General features: G+C 34.9%; 1 protein-coding gene across 1 annotated transcript; it reads left to right on the top strand.

Annotated features, from left to right (window-relative positions):
* Window positions 1–125: 125 nt before the first annotated feature.
* LOC110748938 (uncharacterized) lies at window positions 126–18845 on the top strand. The gene is made up of 4 exons (XM_088248240.1): window positions 126–1230; window positions 15659–15712; window positions 17527–17970; window positions 18487–18845. The coding sequence occupies exons 1-4, from the start codon at window positions 126–128 to the stop codon at window positions 18843–18845; spliced, it is 1962 nt and encodes a 653-aa protein (XP_088104366.1).
* Window positions 18846–19540: the final 695 nt, after the last annotated feature.

Here is a 19540-nt window from a genome sequence, read left to right as displayed (position 1 = left end):
TTATGGATGAATTATAATTCTTGGTTTGGTTTTGTTGAGATGCTATTATGACAATTTGTTTGATTTTTTGTTGGTATGTTTGATTAAAATTCTTTCTAAATATTATTCATAGGCTATCTTTTATCATGTCGGATCACAATCGGAATCCCAAGAGAACAAAGAATTTGTTGTCTTTTTTTAAGAAAAAGAATGATGGGTCATCATCTAGTACATTGCCTTCTAGCACTTCTTTATCTACTCCAATATGTGATGAGCAAAATCTTCCTGAGTCACCCATTGTTGAGCCTCCAATTGAAAGAGTTGAATCTCAAAGAGTCGATGATGATCATGATTTTAATATCAATTATCTTGAGCGTGATCCAAGATTACGTCGTTTAATATGCAAATATCCGGTGAATGAACAAGATAATGTGCGAAGAGCATATATTCTTTTAGGACCATGCCAACCCGAGTTAGAAGATTATCCAAGTCACTTAGAAGGGCGGGACTTTCGTCGATTTAATAAAGAGTGGTTTGGCCAATTCACTTGGCTTGAGTATTCAGTTGCTAAGAATAAGGTATTTTGTTTTCCTTGCTTCCTTTTTGATATGAATCAGTCACACCCAACCTTTATTGTTGATGGGTATCAAAAATGGAAGATAATTGGTGGGAATCAATGTGCATTTCAACATCATGTGGGCAAGCTAAATTCACCACATCATCTTGCTATGCAAAAGTGGATTAGCTTAAAAAACCCATCTCTTCATATTGAAAAAGTGGTAGATAAGCAATCAAAGCAACAAGTGATGGACAATCGGTTGCGACTTACTACCACAATTGAGAGCATTAGGTATCTAGCAAATCAAGCATTGGCTTTTCGAGGCCACGATGAATCCGTTGACTCATCTAATCGGGGCAACTTCATTGAAATAGTAAAGTCTTTTGCAAGAATGAATATAGAAGTTGAGACAGTTGTCCTAGATAAGGCTCCTCAAAATGCTCAGTACATTTCCAATGACATACAAAAACAAATCTTGCATATTTTTGCTACCAAGGTGAGGAAGACAATTTGTAGAGAACTTGGGAGGAACAAATTTTGTATTCTTGTTGATGAATCACTTGATGAATCCGGTAAAGAACAAATGGCTATTATTCTAAGATTTGTTGATTGTGATGGATTTATTCGTGAGCGCTTTTTCGATATTGTGAGTGTTGCAGACACTAATGCCTTGACTCTTAAAAATGAGATATGCAAACACTACTAAAAAAAGGCAAAAGACGACGGGATTTCACCATTGTGTATTGGGTTTTCAAACCGTCGTAAAATCGACCGACATCTTTTGCAAAGTAAAACCACGACGGGAAATCACCGTCGTTGTTATACCAAACAACGTCATTAACAAAAAACAACCGACGTCTGTATACTTAAAAATGAGCCAAAAAATTGTCATGGAGAAGAATAGACGACCTATTTTATAAAAAGACGTCGTGTAAAGAAATACGATACGTCTTTAAATAAATAAAATACGACGTTATTTAAAAATACGACGTCCAATATATTTATATACCCGTTGTGAAATAGTTTTTCCACTTCGTTTTTTTCCATTAATATTGACGTGGAAATAGCGTTGAGGGTAAATCACCGTCGTTGTTATCACAAACAACGTCATTAACAAAAAACAAACGACGTCTGTATACTGAAAAATAAGCCAAAAAATTGTCAGGGATAAGAATAGACGACCTATTTTATACAAACTCCGTCGTCTAAATATATACACTACGTCATTAAATAAATAAAATACGACGTTATTAAATTATACTACGTCCCGTCTATTTATATAAACCGTCGGGAAATTGTTTTTCCACTTCATTGTATATGAAATAAACGACGTGGAAAATATGTAAGGCTCTTGACTTACGACATATTTATTTTTATAAACGATGTAGTATTTTATATCCAACGTCGTCATCATGTAAAAGACAGCCGTGTTTCTCTTTTTATACGTCGTCTTTACCAAAATAATGGTCGTGTAATCTATTTGACACGGCGAAGTTTTTCAGTCAATCGCCGTGGAAAATATATTTAACGACATAAGAATAAAAAAGAGACGTGGATATTCTCATATAACGTTATTTTTGTAAAAGAATGACGTCCAAATATCTTTTTACGTCGACAAATTTACCTCTGGATTTGAAATTACGTCGTGAATTATTTATTTTTCACTTCATTTTTTATATAAAAAGCGACGTGGTAAACTTTTAAGACGACGATTTTTGATTTGTTACGGACGAGTTCATGCTCTAAGACGTCGTCTTTTGTAACGTTCAGGTTCGATATCTGTCCTTTTAGACGTCGGTATTATGGTACTAGAGTCGTGTTATTTGTAATTACATGTCGGCTCTTTATGCTTCTCCGACGTGATATCGTTAATAACTGTTTCACAATACCGTCGTCTTTCTTCAATTTTACTGCGCTTTTAGACGTCGGTAAGTACAATGCCGTCGTTGAATACTCCAAAACGTCATTTTTTATTGATAATTTTATGAAAACAGACGTCTGTTTTTCACAGATTTATGAGGACCGTCGTTTTATAATACTGAACCAGTATTTTATGTACTGATTGTTTTGTAGCCAAAACCTGCATAATGAAAGTGAAGAAAACACATTACAATTTATTACAAAATTAATGTCATACAGTAATGCTGTTTAGGGCATAAGTAATTTCATAAACTACAATAGCATCATTCAATCCATATATCTTCACACCCATCTCGAATATTTTGACTCCCAAACTCACCCACCAATTCATCAAATGTGTCAACATTTGGCATCTCTCTAGTAAATGGCTCACACTCAATTCTCACATCACCTAAGACATCATCACCAATAACATCATTATATTCTCTATTAGGCATTGATAACACTATCGACCAACCACGATGCATCGGGTCGTCAACAAAAAATACTTGTTTAACTTGAGAAGCAAAAACAAATTGGTCATTCCTATGTCCAATTTTACTCAAATCTACAAGGGTAAATCCAAGTTTGTCGACTACAAGGCCGGAAGTACTATCTATCCAATCACACCTAAAGACTGGGATTGTAAACTTTTGGTAGTCAAGGTCCCAAATTTCTTGAATGCCACCATAAAAACCCATATTTGAGAGACTTGGGTTTTTATCCTTGGCACTAGCAACTTGCATAGTATGTGCAAGTAAATAAACTCCACTATTTTGAACTGTCCGCACATCATCTTGTGCCTTGATGTTAAATTTAACACCTTTAATAAGATAGCTCCTATATAATGGCACTGCCATGTTTGGACCAACTGCTAGCCACCTTAAATTTTCTGATACCCCATGATTGTCTCCCTCATCAAGTTCACTTTGAACCTGCAAATTAATCATATCTTAATTCAATCTAACATAGAAAGAAGAAAATTAAAAGTCCAATATGTTATTGAATAACATATACCTTGAAGTGTAGCCATTGAATGAAAGTGCTATTGTACTTATCTTGCAGCCACTTTGTTCTCTTTCTAAATTTTGGATAAGCGGCCTTGATGTGGATCATATGTTCCCTACATGACACGAAAAATTCAAGCATTACGGTCCCAAACATATAAGATAAACATAAGGAATAATTTAAAATGGAAACTTAAAGAACATACTCGATATAAGGTAGGACTTCCTCCGTATTCTCCAAGACATACAGATGTGCTTGGTTCAACAGGTCCCGATCAACTAAGATCACTGTGCAACCTGATAATGGCTTTGAAACTCCTATCTTCTGACTTGATGGCACTCCAATTGTACTAATATTAGATAAATCTTCAGTGCAAAATTCTACAGCTTCTTCAGCTATATAACGCTCAGCAATGCAACCTTCGGGATGAGTACGGTTCTGAACATACCCCTTTAGAACTTTCATATATCTTTCGAACGGATACATTCATCTAAAATATACTGGCCCACAGAGACGAACTTCTTTGACAAGATGTACTACTAGATGAACCATGATATCGAAGAATGAAGGTGGAAAGTATTTTTCAAGCAAACACAAAGTAACTACTACATCTTCTTCCAACTTATCTAGCTTGGAAACATCAACCGTCTTTGCACATATAGCATTGAAGAAGAAGCACAAACGAGTTATTGCATACCTTGCAGGCTTCTCCAAAACAGAACGAATTGTCACAGGCAGCAATTGTTGCATTAAGGTATGACAATCATGTGATTTAAAGCCAAGAAGTCTTGAATCTTGTAAAGATACAAGATTTTTTATATTTGAAGAATAACCTTCAGGGACCTTCATACCATAGAAAGAATTGCAAACCGCTCTCTTCTCTGCTCTTGACAAATTCCAAGGCTCTGGAGGCAAACGAGTACGTCTTTCTCCATACTCGGGTTGCAAATCAGTTTTGACCCCCATGTTCAATAAATCTAACCGAGCAGCAATCCCATCTCTATTTTTTCCAGGGATCTCCAGCAATGTACCAATGATACTATCACAAACATTCTTCTCAATGTGCATAACATCTAGGACATGCCTCACTGGAAGGTATTTCCAATACTCAAGATCAAAGAATTTTGACTTCTTCTTCCAACAAACTCTGTCACCATCATTTTCACCTCCACCTCCCCCTTTTTTCGAGCCCCATATGTAATTAATATCTTCAACCATATGCAGCACTTCTTCTCCCGTTAATGGTTCCAGAGGCGTGCCATATTCAAGTTTCCCATTAAAAGCTGCACGTTGCCTCCTGTATGGATGATTGATTGGTAACAATTTTCTATGCCCAATGTAACAAATTTTGTGGCCATTTTTCAACCTGTGAGTAGGTGTATCATCGCCGCATATTGGACAAGCTTTATATCCTTTAACAACACAACCAGATAAGTTTCCATAGGCGGGAAAATCATTAATGGTCCACAGTAATGCATCTCTGAGTGTAAAGTATTCTCCTATGTGTGCATCATACACTCCTCTAATCCCACCCCACAAAGATTTTAAATCATCAATCAAAGGCTCCAAGTAGACGTCTATATCATTTCCGGGTTGTTTAGGACCGAAAATCAATAAAGTCAACATCATGAACTTTCGTTTCATGCACAGCCATGGTGGGAGATTATATGTAACTAAGATAACTAGCCAGCAACTATATCTGCTACTTAGAGAACTGTGGGGATTGAATCCATCAGATGAAAGAGCCAATCTCAAGTTTCTCAACTCATTACCAAACTCGGGCCATTTATCATCAACAAGTTTCCAAGACGGGGAATCCGCTGGATGAGACATCTGATCGTCAATTGATTTTCTAGCAGCATGCCAAGTCAAACTCTTAGCTGTCTCATGTGATTGAAACATCCTTTTAAACCTTGGAATTGGAGGAAAATACCACACCACCTTCGCTGCCACACCCTCTTTCAAGATTGAATCTTTGCCTTCCTTCCACCTTGAGATACCACAAGTAGGACAATTAGTTGAATCTTCATACTCCTTCCTATACAAGATGCAATCATTGGGGCATGCATGGATTTTCTCATAACTCAGCCCCAATGCACACAAAGTCTTTTTTGCCTCGTACATAGAGGCCGGTATTGTATTTCCTTCTGGAAGCAACTCGCCCTGAAGTATCAATAATTCTGTAAAACATACATCACTCATCCCATGTTTTGCCTTCAAATTATACAACTTCACTAATGCCGATAACTTGGTGTACTTTCTACAACCAGGGTATAATGGTTGATCTCCATCCCAATCACAATAGCAAACTCATAAGGATCGGATCCAAAATCACCAAAATCATTATCATCCATCTCTATTTCTTCAGACACAAAACTGTACCTACTATGGTCATCATCTTCTTCAACATTTCTACTAGCATTAGTAGTTGGTTCCCAAGGTTCTCCATGAAATGTCCAATTCTTATAGCTTTGGTCAACTCTATTAAAGTATAAGTGATCCCTTATAATTCCAACCCCAAACAATTTCAAATTCACACATTTAACACATGGTCAACGGATATGCGTTGTAGTTAGAAGATTTTCTACAGAAAATTGCAAAAATGCTTCCACCCCTAACTCATATGCCTTTGATCTTCTATCCGAGTGCATCCATGACTTATCCATCTCTGACACTATATCCTATTATCTATAATAAGGTGAAAAGACAAGCAATGACTATCACTATAGCATATTATATAAGGTTTTAATAGCAAATAATATAGTATACAGACGACGGTTTTTAAAACAACAACAGACGTATTACAAATATATAGACGACAGGTTTTAAAAAAAACGTCGTCTAATGCTAGCAAGAAACAGAGGCCAACGAAATTGAACCACGACGGTAGTTAAAACGTGCGTCGTGGTATAAATATACAGACGATGGTTTGTTAAAAAACCGTCGTCGTATGCATGAAAAAGATATCGAAATCCCAGTTGATTTTCAAGAACCCAAAATATATTCAGAACACAACATATACATTAATTTTTATGTTGGGTATTAAGAACACGTATACTAAGCACGAAACCAACATATACTAAGCATGAAAACATTAAATCCATTCCCGATTCATAATAACAGAGAGTGATTAAAAGATCCGACAACATTAAATCCATTCCGATTCATGAAAACATTAAACATTAAATCCATTAATCCATACCGTCGACAACATTAAAAAAAATCACAAAACCCTTAATCACAGAACTGAATATCATTCAAAGAATTTACAAGCATGAGATTAGGGTTTGTACTTACAGGTAGGCAGAGCTCACAGATTATGGCCAACTTGGATTCGACGGAGTTGTAAACTTCGCCAACTTGGATTCGACGGAGAGCCCAACTTTGAATTAGAGTTGAAGTGAGAGAGCAGAGCGAAATGTTTTAGTTCACAGACTATGGCCAACTTGGTTCAGGGTTACAAGTATAAGAGTTAGAGTGAAATCTGAAAATTTTAGGTCGAGGTGAAATTTTTAGAAAGCGCGCTTTTTAAAAAACATCGACGGAAACAAAAAACACCCGTCGTTAAAAGTTCAACCTAAAAATGACGCTTATTTAAAAAATTACGTCGTTGTAAATATCCTTACGACGCAAAAAATGACTTAATTTTAAAACAAACGACGTTTAAAGTTAAAACCATGGCCATTTTTACACAAAAAACGACGTACAAACAATTTTCCACGACCTAAACTCTTAACCTTTCGCCGTCTAATGTCAAAACAACAACGTCGTCTATATAACCAATAGAGTCGTTTGAAAGTAATTTTACGTCGCTTTTTAAAAAACTATGACGTTGTTATGTGTGGACAACGTCATTTTAAAGAAACCACGGTTTAGAAATGCGCTCTTCGTAAATCATCGACGGAAAACAAAAAAACCGTCGTTAAAAATATAAATAAACATGACGCTTATTACATCTATACCCTAAACCCTAAACCCTAAACCCTAAACCCTAAACCCTAAATCATAAAATATAAACCCTAAATTATATATATATTTTTAAATAATTTTAGAAAAGGGTTTATGGTTTTACGCCCTAATATTTATTAACCGTAAACCCTAAACCCCAAAAATAAACCTTTATCCCCCTAAACCCTAAACCCTAAACCATTAAAGTATAAGTGATGTTGTGACTAATGAAAACATTTTTCTTTTTGGTGGTAATTTTAAATTTGTATAACTCAAACTTAATTTTTTAAAGCTTAAGGGGGAAGAAAATATCTCAATGACTTCATAGGAGTTGACGTTGCATTTTTTGGATTTATTTTAAATTAATTATGAATATTTCGAATTAAATAGAATAAAATATTATTAATAAAACCCACAAACCACGTCGGCGATAATAAATAACGACGTTTTAAATCATAATAAACGACTTAATTTTAAAACAAACGTCGTTTAAAGTTATAACCATGGCCATTTTTCCACAAAAAACGACGTACAAACAATTTTCCACGACCTAAACTCTTAACTTCTCGCCGTCTAATATCAACCAAACAACGTCGTCTATAGAACCAATAGAGTCGTTTGAAAGTAATTTTACGTCGCTTTTTAAAAAACTCTGACGTTGTTATGTGTGTACAACGTCATTTTAAAGAAACCATGGTTTAGAAATGCGCTCTTCGTAAAAACCGTCGTTAAAAATATAAATAAACATGACGCTTATTACATCTATACCCTAAACCCTAAACCCTAAACCCTAAACCATAAAATATAAACCCTAAATTATATATATATTTTTAAATAATTTTAGAAAAGGGTTTACGGTTTTACGCCCTAATATTTATTAACCGTAAACCCTAAACCCCAAAAATAAACCTTTATCCCCCTAAATCCTAAACCCTAAACCATTAAAGTATAAGTGATGTTGTGACTAATGAAAACATTTTTATTTTTGGTGGTAATTTTAAATTTGTATAACTCAAACTTAATTTTTTAAAGCTTAAGGGGGAAGAAAATATCTCAATTACTTCATAGGAGTTGACGTTGCATTTTTTGGATTTATTTTAAATTAATTATGAATATTTCGAATTATAGAATAAAATATTATTAATAAAACCCACAAACCACGTCGGCGTTAATAAATTAACGATGTTTTAAATCATAATAAACGACTAAATTTTAAAACAAACGTCGTTTAAAGTTATAACCATGGCCATTTTTCCACAGAAAACGACGTACAAAAATTTTTCCACGACCTAAACTCTTAACTTCTCGCCGTCTAATATCAAACAACGTCGTCTATAGAACCAAGAGCGTCGTTTGAAAATTCTTTTACGTCGCTTTTTAAAAAACTGTGACGTTGTTATGAGTGTACAACGTCTTTTTGAAGAAACGACGGCTTTTCACAACATGAAAACCTCAACAAATTTGGTTCAGCATGATCTCTGGTTTTTCACAACATGAAAACCTCAACAAATTTACAAGGAGGTTGACGGTGCAATTTTTGGTTATATTTTAAATTTATTATTAATATTTTGAATTTAATCGATATAAAGACGACGGTGTTCTATATAATTATGTCGTTGCAAGTTTTATTACACGTCGGTCACACAATTTCCTTTTTTTAAAAATAACGAAAACCTATTTGAAATTCATAGGGAAAAAAAGAATGTACATTATACATAAAATTTGCACAAAAACTTGTCTAATTCTAACCAATTTTGTACAAAAACTTGTCTAATTCTAACCAAATTTGTACATTTTATAAAAATGTTTAAGTATTCTAAAATTCCTCTACTCCATATGAACACAAACAAACTCTGCCCATTCTTTCCTAACTTCTTCAATGGCTTCTTGGGGGTATGGCGCTTCATCATTTCCCTTTGCAAACTGCAATCCATAAACAAAGATTATTCTCACAGACGACGCTATTTTTCATTTACCGACGTAGTATATATATTCAACGACGGTATTTTTAATTTATCGTCGTTGATAATATAAAAAACCACATAAAAATAAACCTGAAATTTTTTTTCTTACCTTCTTTTCAAATTCCAGGGAAGGATCCAAGATGATCTCTCGCAAAAAGCGCATGACATAATACCCGCATTCGACACTAGTTGGTTGCTTTGGAGTGCCGGGTAGAGTTTTCCAAAGAGGTGCTTTACGGCCTACTCTGCCTATGTGTGAATTATACATTTTTAAAAGCACTGTTCACTATGTTTTTACCGTCCTCATCCACAACTCGTTTTCCAGGCAGTGGATCCAAAAAATAGACGGTCTCCTTCTTTGCTCTCACAATGATCAAGACCCAATGACGGCTGCACAAAATAAATATAAAGGTTAAATAGTTTTATATGCAAAGCATCATACAAACAAAATCCTGTTTTTTGTTTGGACTAACCCTGGATTGTAAGGCATCAGGAAAATCTGCTCACCATCTGTTTTTTGAAGTCGATTGGCTAAGAGACGTGATCTTTCAGTTAATGAACAAGCGTCGGCACTAACTAGAGCAGGGTCGATAAAGCCAACCATGTTCACCATATTTGCAGCTTTCAAATGATCAAATAGGCACCTAAATATATGAATTGAAACCATGAGTGTTTTTTTTTTCAACATAAAGGAGAGTGTCAAATGAATATTTGATAAGGACAAACCTCATATATACTGCAACCACAGTAGCCCCAATTTCTTCCATGGAAGCAAATTGGTTAATATCTTCATGCAAGACGAAGGTAGGACGATCTATGCCAAACACCTCCTTCTCAATTGTAAAGGTCATAGCCTTCTCCTGAGGCTTAAGTGTCGTTTCCACATAACTACAAAGGGATTTTAAAGAAGATGGCAACTCCAGCTTTGAATAATCTGGTACTTCAGTATTCTGTTTGAAGAAATAAAGCAACATAAAGTGACGTGGTAAATAAATAAAAACGACGGTTTAAATAACAAAACGTCGTCTGAAAATAAGTTACACGACGAGGGAAAAAATACCGTCGTAATGAATACTTTATTACGTCGTTTAGAAAAAACCGACGTCTAATTCAAATGCAAAATTCATAATAAATGAATTTACCTTTTCAATTTGCTTTTCTCCAACACTGGATTGCTGTTTTAATAAATAAAGAGAGATATATATATATATATATATAAAAACTGCCGTGGAAATTTAAAAAAAACGACGGTTTAAAGAAAATATAGACGTCTGAAAATTGAAAAACAAATGAAAAAGGCAAAGTTATGAGAATTTACCTTTTCATCTTTCTTTTCTTCAATTTTTTCTACATCCCCAGATTTCTGTTATAAGAAATAAAGAAATATATATAAGACATTGTACAAAAAGTAAAAAAAAAGTAAAAAGTAAAAAAATTAAATTAAACCGTCGTGGTACTTAATAACACACGACGGTATGTAAGAATTACAGACGTCTAAAGTTTATTAAACGACGGTAAATAATAAACGTCGTGGTAATTAATGTATTACGACGGTTATGAGAATTTACCTTTCTTTTCTTCTATATTTTGTACAATATTTTCTACATCCCCAGATTTCTGTTATAAGAAATAAAGAAATATATATAAGACATTGTACAAAAAGTCAAAAAAATTAAAAAGTAAAAAATTAAATTAAACCGTCGTGGTACTAAATAACATACGACGGTATGTAATAATTACAGACGTGTAAAATTAATTAAACGACGGTAAATAATAAACGTCGTGGTAATTAATGTATTACGATAGTTATGAGAATTGAAAAACATATGAAAAAGGCAAAGTTATGAGAATTTACCTGTTCAACTATCTCAACTATCTTTCCTTCTACTCTCTTTTCTACTTTCCCGGATTTCTGTTTTAAGAAATAAAGAAATATATAAATGACATTGTACAAAAATTTAAAACAAGTAAATAAACCGTCGTGGTAAACCTTAACAGAAGACGATATGTAATAATTACAGGCGTCTAAAAAACCATAAAACGACGGTTTAATAAAAATGCGTCGTGGTATAACTTTAACACGACGGTAAATATAAACAGATAAATAGAGAATTCAAAGTTCAAAGACGTTACCATTTCTTCCTGCTTTTCCCCATTCTTGGCAGTATCCTCCTCAAATTGTAGGGCTCTAACATCAAGTGCCCCAGAGCAGCTTGCTTTGTCCGACGTTGGATTTTTGGGACTTTGCCCTTGGATTTGGGACATTGTATTCAGTTTCAGCACGCTTGGATCAAAATTGGGGATGAGTTTGGAATAGCCTCCATCTTTAAACTCTCTTCCCTTGATCTAGCCTCCATTTTCAAAGTCTCTTCTTGAAGGACAAGTCTTACACTTTCCTTCAATTGATCGGCAAACCTTACCTTCTGTTGTCTAGGTAAATTGAAGTATTGCTTAGGGGAAATCCCAGCCCCTACCCCTCTAACTCTTCCTGGATGCTCGGGACCCAAAGCCAATGTCAAAACATCATTGGTTCCTGACAGAGAAAGAGGGCCTTCAGAGACTTGCTTTTGCAAATCATCCTAACAAAAAGACATAATAAAAAGTCAGAATAAGGAAACAAACGACGGTTATTTATAAAAAATCGACGTAATATAATATTTCACACGACTCAATAACATAACAATCGACGTAGTATAATATTTCAGACAACGCTGCCTAAATACCGACGTTATTAATTGATTAACACGACGTCAATAATAAACCACCGACGTCTTATGATATAATTACAAAAAACAGAGTAGTGATTCCAGATTCAGACCTTTAACGACGCTTTTTAAAATATTTCGACGTAGTAATATTTTTCACACGACGCAAAAATATAACAGCAGACGTAATAAAATTTTTAAAATAGAGTGAGTAGGCTTACAATTAATTTTGCTTTCTCTGCAGCCTTTGGATCCGGGATGTTACCATGTTTGTCTTCTCTAGCTTTTTTCCATAAGGTAGATCGATCAATATCTACCCCAGGCATGATTTCCTTCAATTGCTCCTTAAAACCAACATATCCTTTTCGAGACAATCGATGATTGTACTCAAGTTTCTCCCTCCTTTGTGATTGTTCTTCATGCACAGCCTCAAATTTTTCGAGACAATCGATGATTGTACTCAAGTTTCTCCCTCCCATTGAGCTTTCTCTATGAATTTGTATGTTTCAGGGGGGTTGCCTTAATTTCTCCTTCTCCTTGATGAATGGAAGGATATGAACCCTCGTTAGTGTAGACTTGAAATCCTTCCATTTCTTGGCGGCAGAAGATAGCACCATTTTCTTGCCCCCTTGACCAACCACAAAAGCCATGTCAACGGCTTCCCAAATCTGATCTTTTATATCCTTGGATATTTGAACTCATTTCTTGTCCACAAGTGGGACTCTGGAGCGTGCCAACACACCAATGTAGGACTGCATCTCACTATGTGCAAGGCCACATGGTTTTCCTTCTTCATTGTACTCAACAACAGGCTTGATATTATGAAATTTTCTCTTCACAACACGGGGCATTATGCTCATACCCCGACCTGACTTTTGCTCCTCAGAAATAGTTGCCGTGCTGCCTGGTTCTGTCTCTGAAGATGAAACAAACTTCATCTTCTTCGAGGACTTGGCTTGAGGATTTACAACTCTAAGCTCCTTACATTCATTTTTTTAAAAGCCAGACTCCTTACTTTGGGATTGAGAAACCATGGTTACAGACAAATCAAACCTGCAAGTGAAAATATATCAGTGAAATTAAGAAAAAACACGACGATTATTTAAAAAATACGACGTATTATAATATTTCAAACGACGTAAGAAAAAAACAATCGACGTAATAATCAATTTTCAGGACGGTAATTAACCACCGACGTGATAAAATATTACAACGACGTAAATAATAAACAACCGACGTCTTATGATATAAACCAGAGTATTAAATATTACAACGACGTTAATAATAAACATTCGCCGTGGTATTGAAAATAAAACGACGTAAATATTAATATACCGTCGTCTATACCACAAAAACAAATTAGGAAAAACGTAAAATATTTTCAACAGAAAAATAATTAAAAAGATTTTCGAAACAAAAACCATTGTTCAGAGAAATCAAACTTGCGATCAATATATCCTTAAAAATCAAATACAAAAAAAGATTATCATTTTAAAAAACAACGAAGAACAATTTCACACGACGCTAGGGTGACTGACGAACCGTCGTGGTCTATAAATATAACCACGTAAATAACAAGCCACCGTCGTCTTATTTAGTTGAAGTAAAAGAACCAGAGTAGTGTTCAAACTTGGAAACTTTCCGTCTTTGTTTGCAAATTTTATCAAACTTGGAAAGAAAAAATGTAAAAAGATTTAAAAAAACGAAAATGATATGCGCATGCAAAACAGGAACAAAAATCCTTCCAGAAATGCTTACCCTTTGCTTGCAATGAAAGCTTTCTCCTGGAGTTTGGTGTTTCAGTTCAGAGATGAAGACGAAGAGGAGAGGAAGACGAAAAGTTTTCTCTCGGAGATAAGCTTGAAAGTTTGAAACAGATCTTTGAAAATGAAAAATGAGAGAAGCTTGAAAGTTTTTCTCGGGTTTGGAAACAGTGCAAGTATGGGTCAGGAAGGCGAAAAGTTTAAAATAATAAAAAACCGTTTCATAAAAACGACGCTATTAATAGTATGCGCCCTAGTATGAAACACTGCCCTATAATATTACTTTACACGACGCTATGTTTTAATGAAACGGCGTTGTTAAATAGAATTACACGACGCATTTTTCTTCAAAAAGATGAATCGTCATTTTCCAATTTACCCAACGACCTTATATTCAATAATAACGACGTGAAAAATTAATACCACGTCATTTTAATTACTCATACCGACGTGTAAGGTTTTTAATTACACAATAAATTAATTTTCCAAAAAATTACAACGTCGTTTTTATATAGCGTCGTTGTTAATTTATTTATACGACCTTATTTTAATTTTAAACGACGTTTATGTTATCATATAAACGTCGATAATTTAAAAAACCGACGTGGTATATAAAATTTGTTTATAAATAATGGGTTTTCTGTCTTTTTGTCGTCTTCATTTTTCAATTAGGGTTTCATCTTTTTCTCACCTCTCTGGAGGCACATCACCTCTCTGTCTCACCTCGCTTTCATTTTTCAGTTTGGATGTTGATGTGTGTGTATCTGAAAGACACAAACACGCACACATCATCTAAAAAATTGTCTTTCTGCACAGAAGGAGAACAAGGTCTGCATCAGCCCTCTTTCTCAGCTCCTCCATGATGGGGTTCTCTGGGTTGATCTCCATGGTCTTCTTGCTCGACATGTACCCAGCAGCTCTGTTATCCCTCAAGGCCTGAGCCTTCATGATTCTTTCCATGTTGGCAGTCCAGCACGGTCAGACGGTCAGACACCACAACCTTCTCCACTCTGTCACCCAAAACATCCTTCACAACCTTGCAGAGTCCCTCAAACTTCTCCTTCAACTCTTCCTTCTTCTTTGCCTCGTCTTCACTCTCATCAAGCTTGAGACCTTCCTTGGCGGCTAAGACAAGCTTCTTGCCCTCAAACTCCTTGTGAGAGTAATTGGCACATCATCCACTTCTAAAACATTGTCTTTGTTCATTCTGGTTCGTTATGATGAGGAACAATGGTAAAAAATGAATAATGGTTCGATTATGATGAGGAACAGAGTTCATTCTGGTAATGATAGACGAATAATGGTAAAAACATTTGTACGTCGTTAATTTAACAAACCGTCGTGGTTAGTACAATTATGCGACAGTAGAGTTATGGATACCGTCGTAGTATAGTATAATTAAAAAGTCGATAAATTTATATTTACAGTCGTGGTAACTTAATTTAAATCGGCGATTTTTTTTGTAATTAACCGTCGTAGATTCCTTTGAATTTATGCGTCGCTGACTAAGAAAATTGGGTCGTGTTTATTAATTAATTAATACGGCGTCTTATTTTTATATCGTCGTCTTTACTTTCTACGACGGTGATTTCATAGATGCAGTCGTTGTTTTTAGGTTCAGATTTAACTCTGAAAAATACCTTTGTAATAAGACGACGCTTTTTTAATTTGGTGCGTCGTGGTTTAAAAATATCTATACGTGTACCCGTTTTTTAGGTGTTTAAAGTATATTTCTACGACGGGTTTCTATTACCGTCGTCTTTTAAAAAACAACGACGGTTTTTTGATCTACCGTCGTTGTTTACTGGTCGTCTTTTGCCCTTTTTGTAGTAGTGAAAGTACTTGGTAATAACGATATTCTAGTGGAGAATATGCGTGGTCAAGGGTATGATTGTTAGAAATGTGCCCTAAGAGCCAATACATTTGATGTAATCTCCGTAGAATACATTTCGTATATGATATATAAAGGGCAAACTTATTTTGTTATCTTTTACATCGTGTAAAGAAACAAATGTCCAGGGTATGCTAAATAAGAGATAAAGTAATCTAAAGAAGATTAGATTCATGAGACCTTTAATCTCTAACTGTAGTATCCCAAAATGTTCCTAATCATAGGTTATCAAATGGACATTGATAAACCGTCAAGATTAGCACATATTATGTATGCTCAATTGGGAGGATGGTTAGGCTCAAACCATTTGTGTAGTTGACACTAATACAAGTATGTGGGTGCTCATTAGTGAATGAGTACACTGAACGCGATCAACCGTAGTTCTCGTATGGAGTATTTATCTATATGTCAAACGAGAACTCATAGTTGCAATAATGCAAATTAGTCCTTAGACCTGAGGCATCATGGTTGTCTTGTGATGCGTTATTGATCTTTGATAGCTCTTAAAGGCAAGCCGTAAAAGATTTGTCTTAAGTGTTGTTGGGATCTCTTAATTCATCATAGGGGCATGTGAATGTACAATAAGGAATCTCTACTTTTGATAAAGAAGGAGAATGTTTCAAGATGTGATTCAGTAAATCTTTGGCCAAAGTATTTTGAGCTTGATTTAGAAAGTTGTTCTTTTTCACGTTCTTTTGAATCACATGAGGTTATAAATCATATTAGGGGTTTGACATAATCAATCCGTACCCTAATAATATGATTTGAAACATTGTATAAGAGAAGGACCGTATTGCATTGCAATTTCAACTGAATAGGTTCTTCATCTATTCTGGTTAGCTTGGGTAGCCTTGATATATTGCTAGATGTCACTCTTGGCTTGTGGAAGTCCTAGGATTGATTGTGATCGATCTAAATAAAGGAAGAATTAAAAAGGGGTTTTAATTCCAGTTGGTTAGAAAGAGTTCTTATATTTTCCCACTGCCTTGCTAATTAGAACCTAATGGATCGCACACCTTAAATGGTTAACTTTGAGTAATACAAATGAGAATGAGGAAATCAATTTGATTGATTTGATGTTGATGATTTACTACGTGTAAAAACATATTTGGGCCTCGGTAATAGTTAACGGGAAGCCCAAATGGTTGGGTATCAAGCCCAAGGGCTTAAGACACCTAAATATTATGGTTTAAGTGTCATAAGGCCCAATTTTGGAAGCCCAATGGGTTTTGGCCGAAAATGTTTAAGTAAGTATGTATGGGAATTGTTTCCATAAGCTCATTAACACACAAACACAATCCAACATCAACCAAATGGGTTTGGGAGATCAAAGAGTGATAAAAGAGAGTTTTCAAGAGTGAAACACTTTCATCTTTCAAAGTGGTTTAGATTGAAACCAATCTTGAGAATCTTGCACTAGCATCCAAGTATTCTCAAGATACTTATTCTCATCTCAAGGTTCCATTGGTGTGGAGACTTAGAGGCCACATATTTTTGTGGCTCACATAGAGGAGAAAGATCATGGAGCAAAGATTAAAGATCAAAGAGGAGATCAACAAAGAGGAAATCATCAAGAGAAGACCAAACACAAATTGGTTCATATAATTGCTTCAAGGGTAATTAGATCTTATCCTTTCTCTTGAATTTTCATTTATGAAAAACATATCAATGTTCATGGCTTAAGATACTTGGAAGAAAGTTTTGTTTTTTGAATTTAAACAACCACCTTAGACTTCCGCTGCGATTAATTTGATTAAATGCATGTTTAATATTCAAATGAACTTTGGAAAAATGTTTTGAAATTCCTACAATGATGGTGCTAGTAATATGCGTGGTTCATGGAATGGACTACAAGCATTGTTTCTTCAAGATTGTCCATATGCATATTATGTGCATTGCTTTGCTCATCGCTTGCAATTAGCATTAAATGGCGCAGCTAAAGATGTGAAAGTTGTATGGAGATTTTTTTTAATGTTGACCAACATTGTGAATTTTATTAGTGCTTCTGCTAAGCGCTGTAATGAGTTAAACTTAATTCGAAAAGCTGAACTCAAAGAGTTGTTGGATTCTGGGGAACTTGAGACAGGTAAAGGACTTCATCAAGATCGTACTTTGAAACGAGCAAGAGCCACTCGTTGGGGCTCTCATTTTGCCTCTATTACAAGTTTGATGAGTTTATTTAAAGAGACTAAATTACTCCTTCTGGAAATCAGTGATCATGGACCTAACCAACAGTTTCGTGGCGATGCAGAGAGTAACTATATTGCTATGATGTCTTTTGAGTTTGTGTTTGCATTGGTTTTGATGGATAAAATTATGGGATTGACCAATTTTCTTTGTCAAGCATTTCAGACTAAAACTCAAGACATTGTAAGTGCTTTAAATTTTGTTGAAAACACAAAAATGCAACTTCAAGATATGAGGGAACATGGTTGGGATGATTTATTCATGAGTGTGGTATCATTTTGTGAACTACATGGTGTTGATGGTCCTGATATGGGTGCTCGTTATATGACAGGCACACGTCGTTCTTGTCAACAAAAAGATGTTATTACAATTGAGCATGCCTATCGCGTTGATGTATTTAATGATGTTATAGATTGCATGTTGAAGGAGTTAAATGATAGATTTCCGGAGCAAACAGTTGAACTTCTTACCCTTAGCTCCTCATTGGATCCTCGTAATTCCTTCAAGTCATTCAATATTGAGCATATATGTAAACTTGCCGAGAAATTCTATCCTGCTGATTTCCTTCCACATGAGTTGAAAGCTTTAGAAACAGAGCTCAGGTATTTTCAAAATGATATACATCACCTTCCTTGCTTTAAGGAAACCACTACCCTTTCTCAGTTATGTCAACAATTGGTGGAAACAACTTTGGCAGAAAACTACATTTTCCTTGACAGGTTGATTCGGTTGGTGTTGACTCTTCCTGTTTCTACAGCAACAACAGAACGAGCTTTGTCATGTATGAGAATTATTAAGAATCGACTTCGAAGCACCTTAGCTGATGAATTTCTTGCTGACTGTATGATCCTCCACATTGAAAGAGAGTTTGCTAATAATATCGATAATGCATCGATAATTGAGGAATTTAAGAGTTCCAAGCCTCGCAGGGTTAAATTTTAGATTTAAATAGTGTTGTTTTGTATTGCATTGCATTTACTTTTGATTTTAGTTTTAGATTTTGTATTTGTCGAACTTTTATTTATGGATAGAGATGCATTTGAGGGTAAGGCTCATTATGTCCCCCCTGACTAGGTGTATCTTTTTATGTTTATTAATTAAATTCACTCGTACCGTCGAGTTTAGTATGTAACTTTTGCCCAACTGGCTTTTTGATCCTGGAACCGCCACTGTTTGGACCAAGTATTGTAGGTTTTGGAAATTCTTGTTCAATTTTGGAACAAGTTTTGAAGGGTGTTGAGATTAGGTAACTCTCAATTTCATTTGACTTGGGAGTCTTCGACTGAGATTATTACTACCAAATACTTATATTATATAGCGAAAAAACAAATGCTTGTGTAACAAACTCGACATGAGGATGGGGTCAACAAACTCGACATAAAGCTACCGTCCATCAATATATTATTTGATGCGTTTATGCTAAGCAAGCATTGATATATATTTTCCTTCTCTCATTTTTTATATTAAAATCAAATTATTGTTTAACCAGAGTTTAAGCAATCCAAGAATAACATAAACAAACAACGGAAGGTCATTTGTGATGACACAATTTCCATTTAATAATGCAACATACATATTCAATATATATATGTGTCCATCAATACATAAGTTTTGAAAGCTCTTATTATAAAATAAAT

The sequence above is a fragment of the Prunus avium genome, chromosome 2 (assembly GCF_965620075.1).
Source record: "Prunus avium chromosome 2, drPruAviu1.hap1.1, whole genome shotgun sequence".
Lineage (NCBI taxonomy): Eukaryota > Viridiplantae > Streptophyta > Magnoliopsida > Rosales > Rosaceae > Prunus > Prunus avium.
The sequence above is the reverse complement of the archived record's forward strand: the minus strand, read 5'-3'. Positions and strand labels throughout refer to the sequence as shown.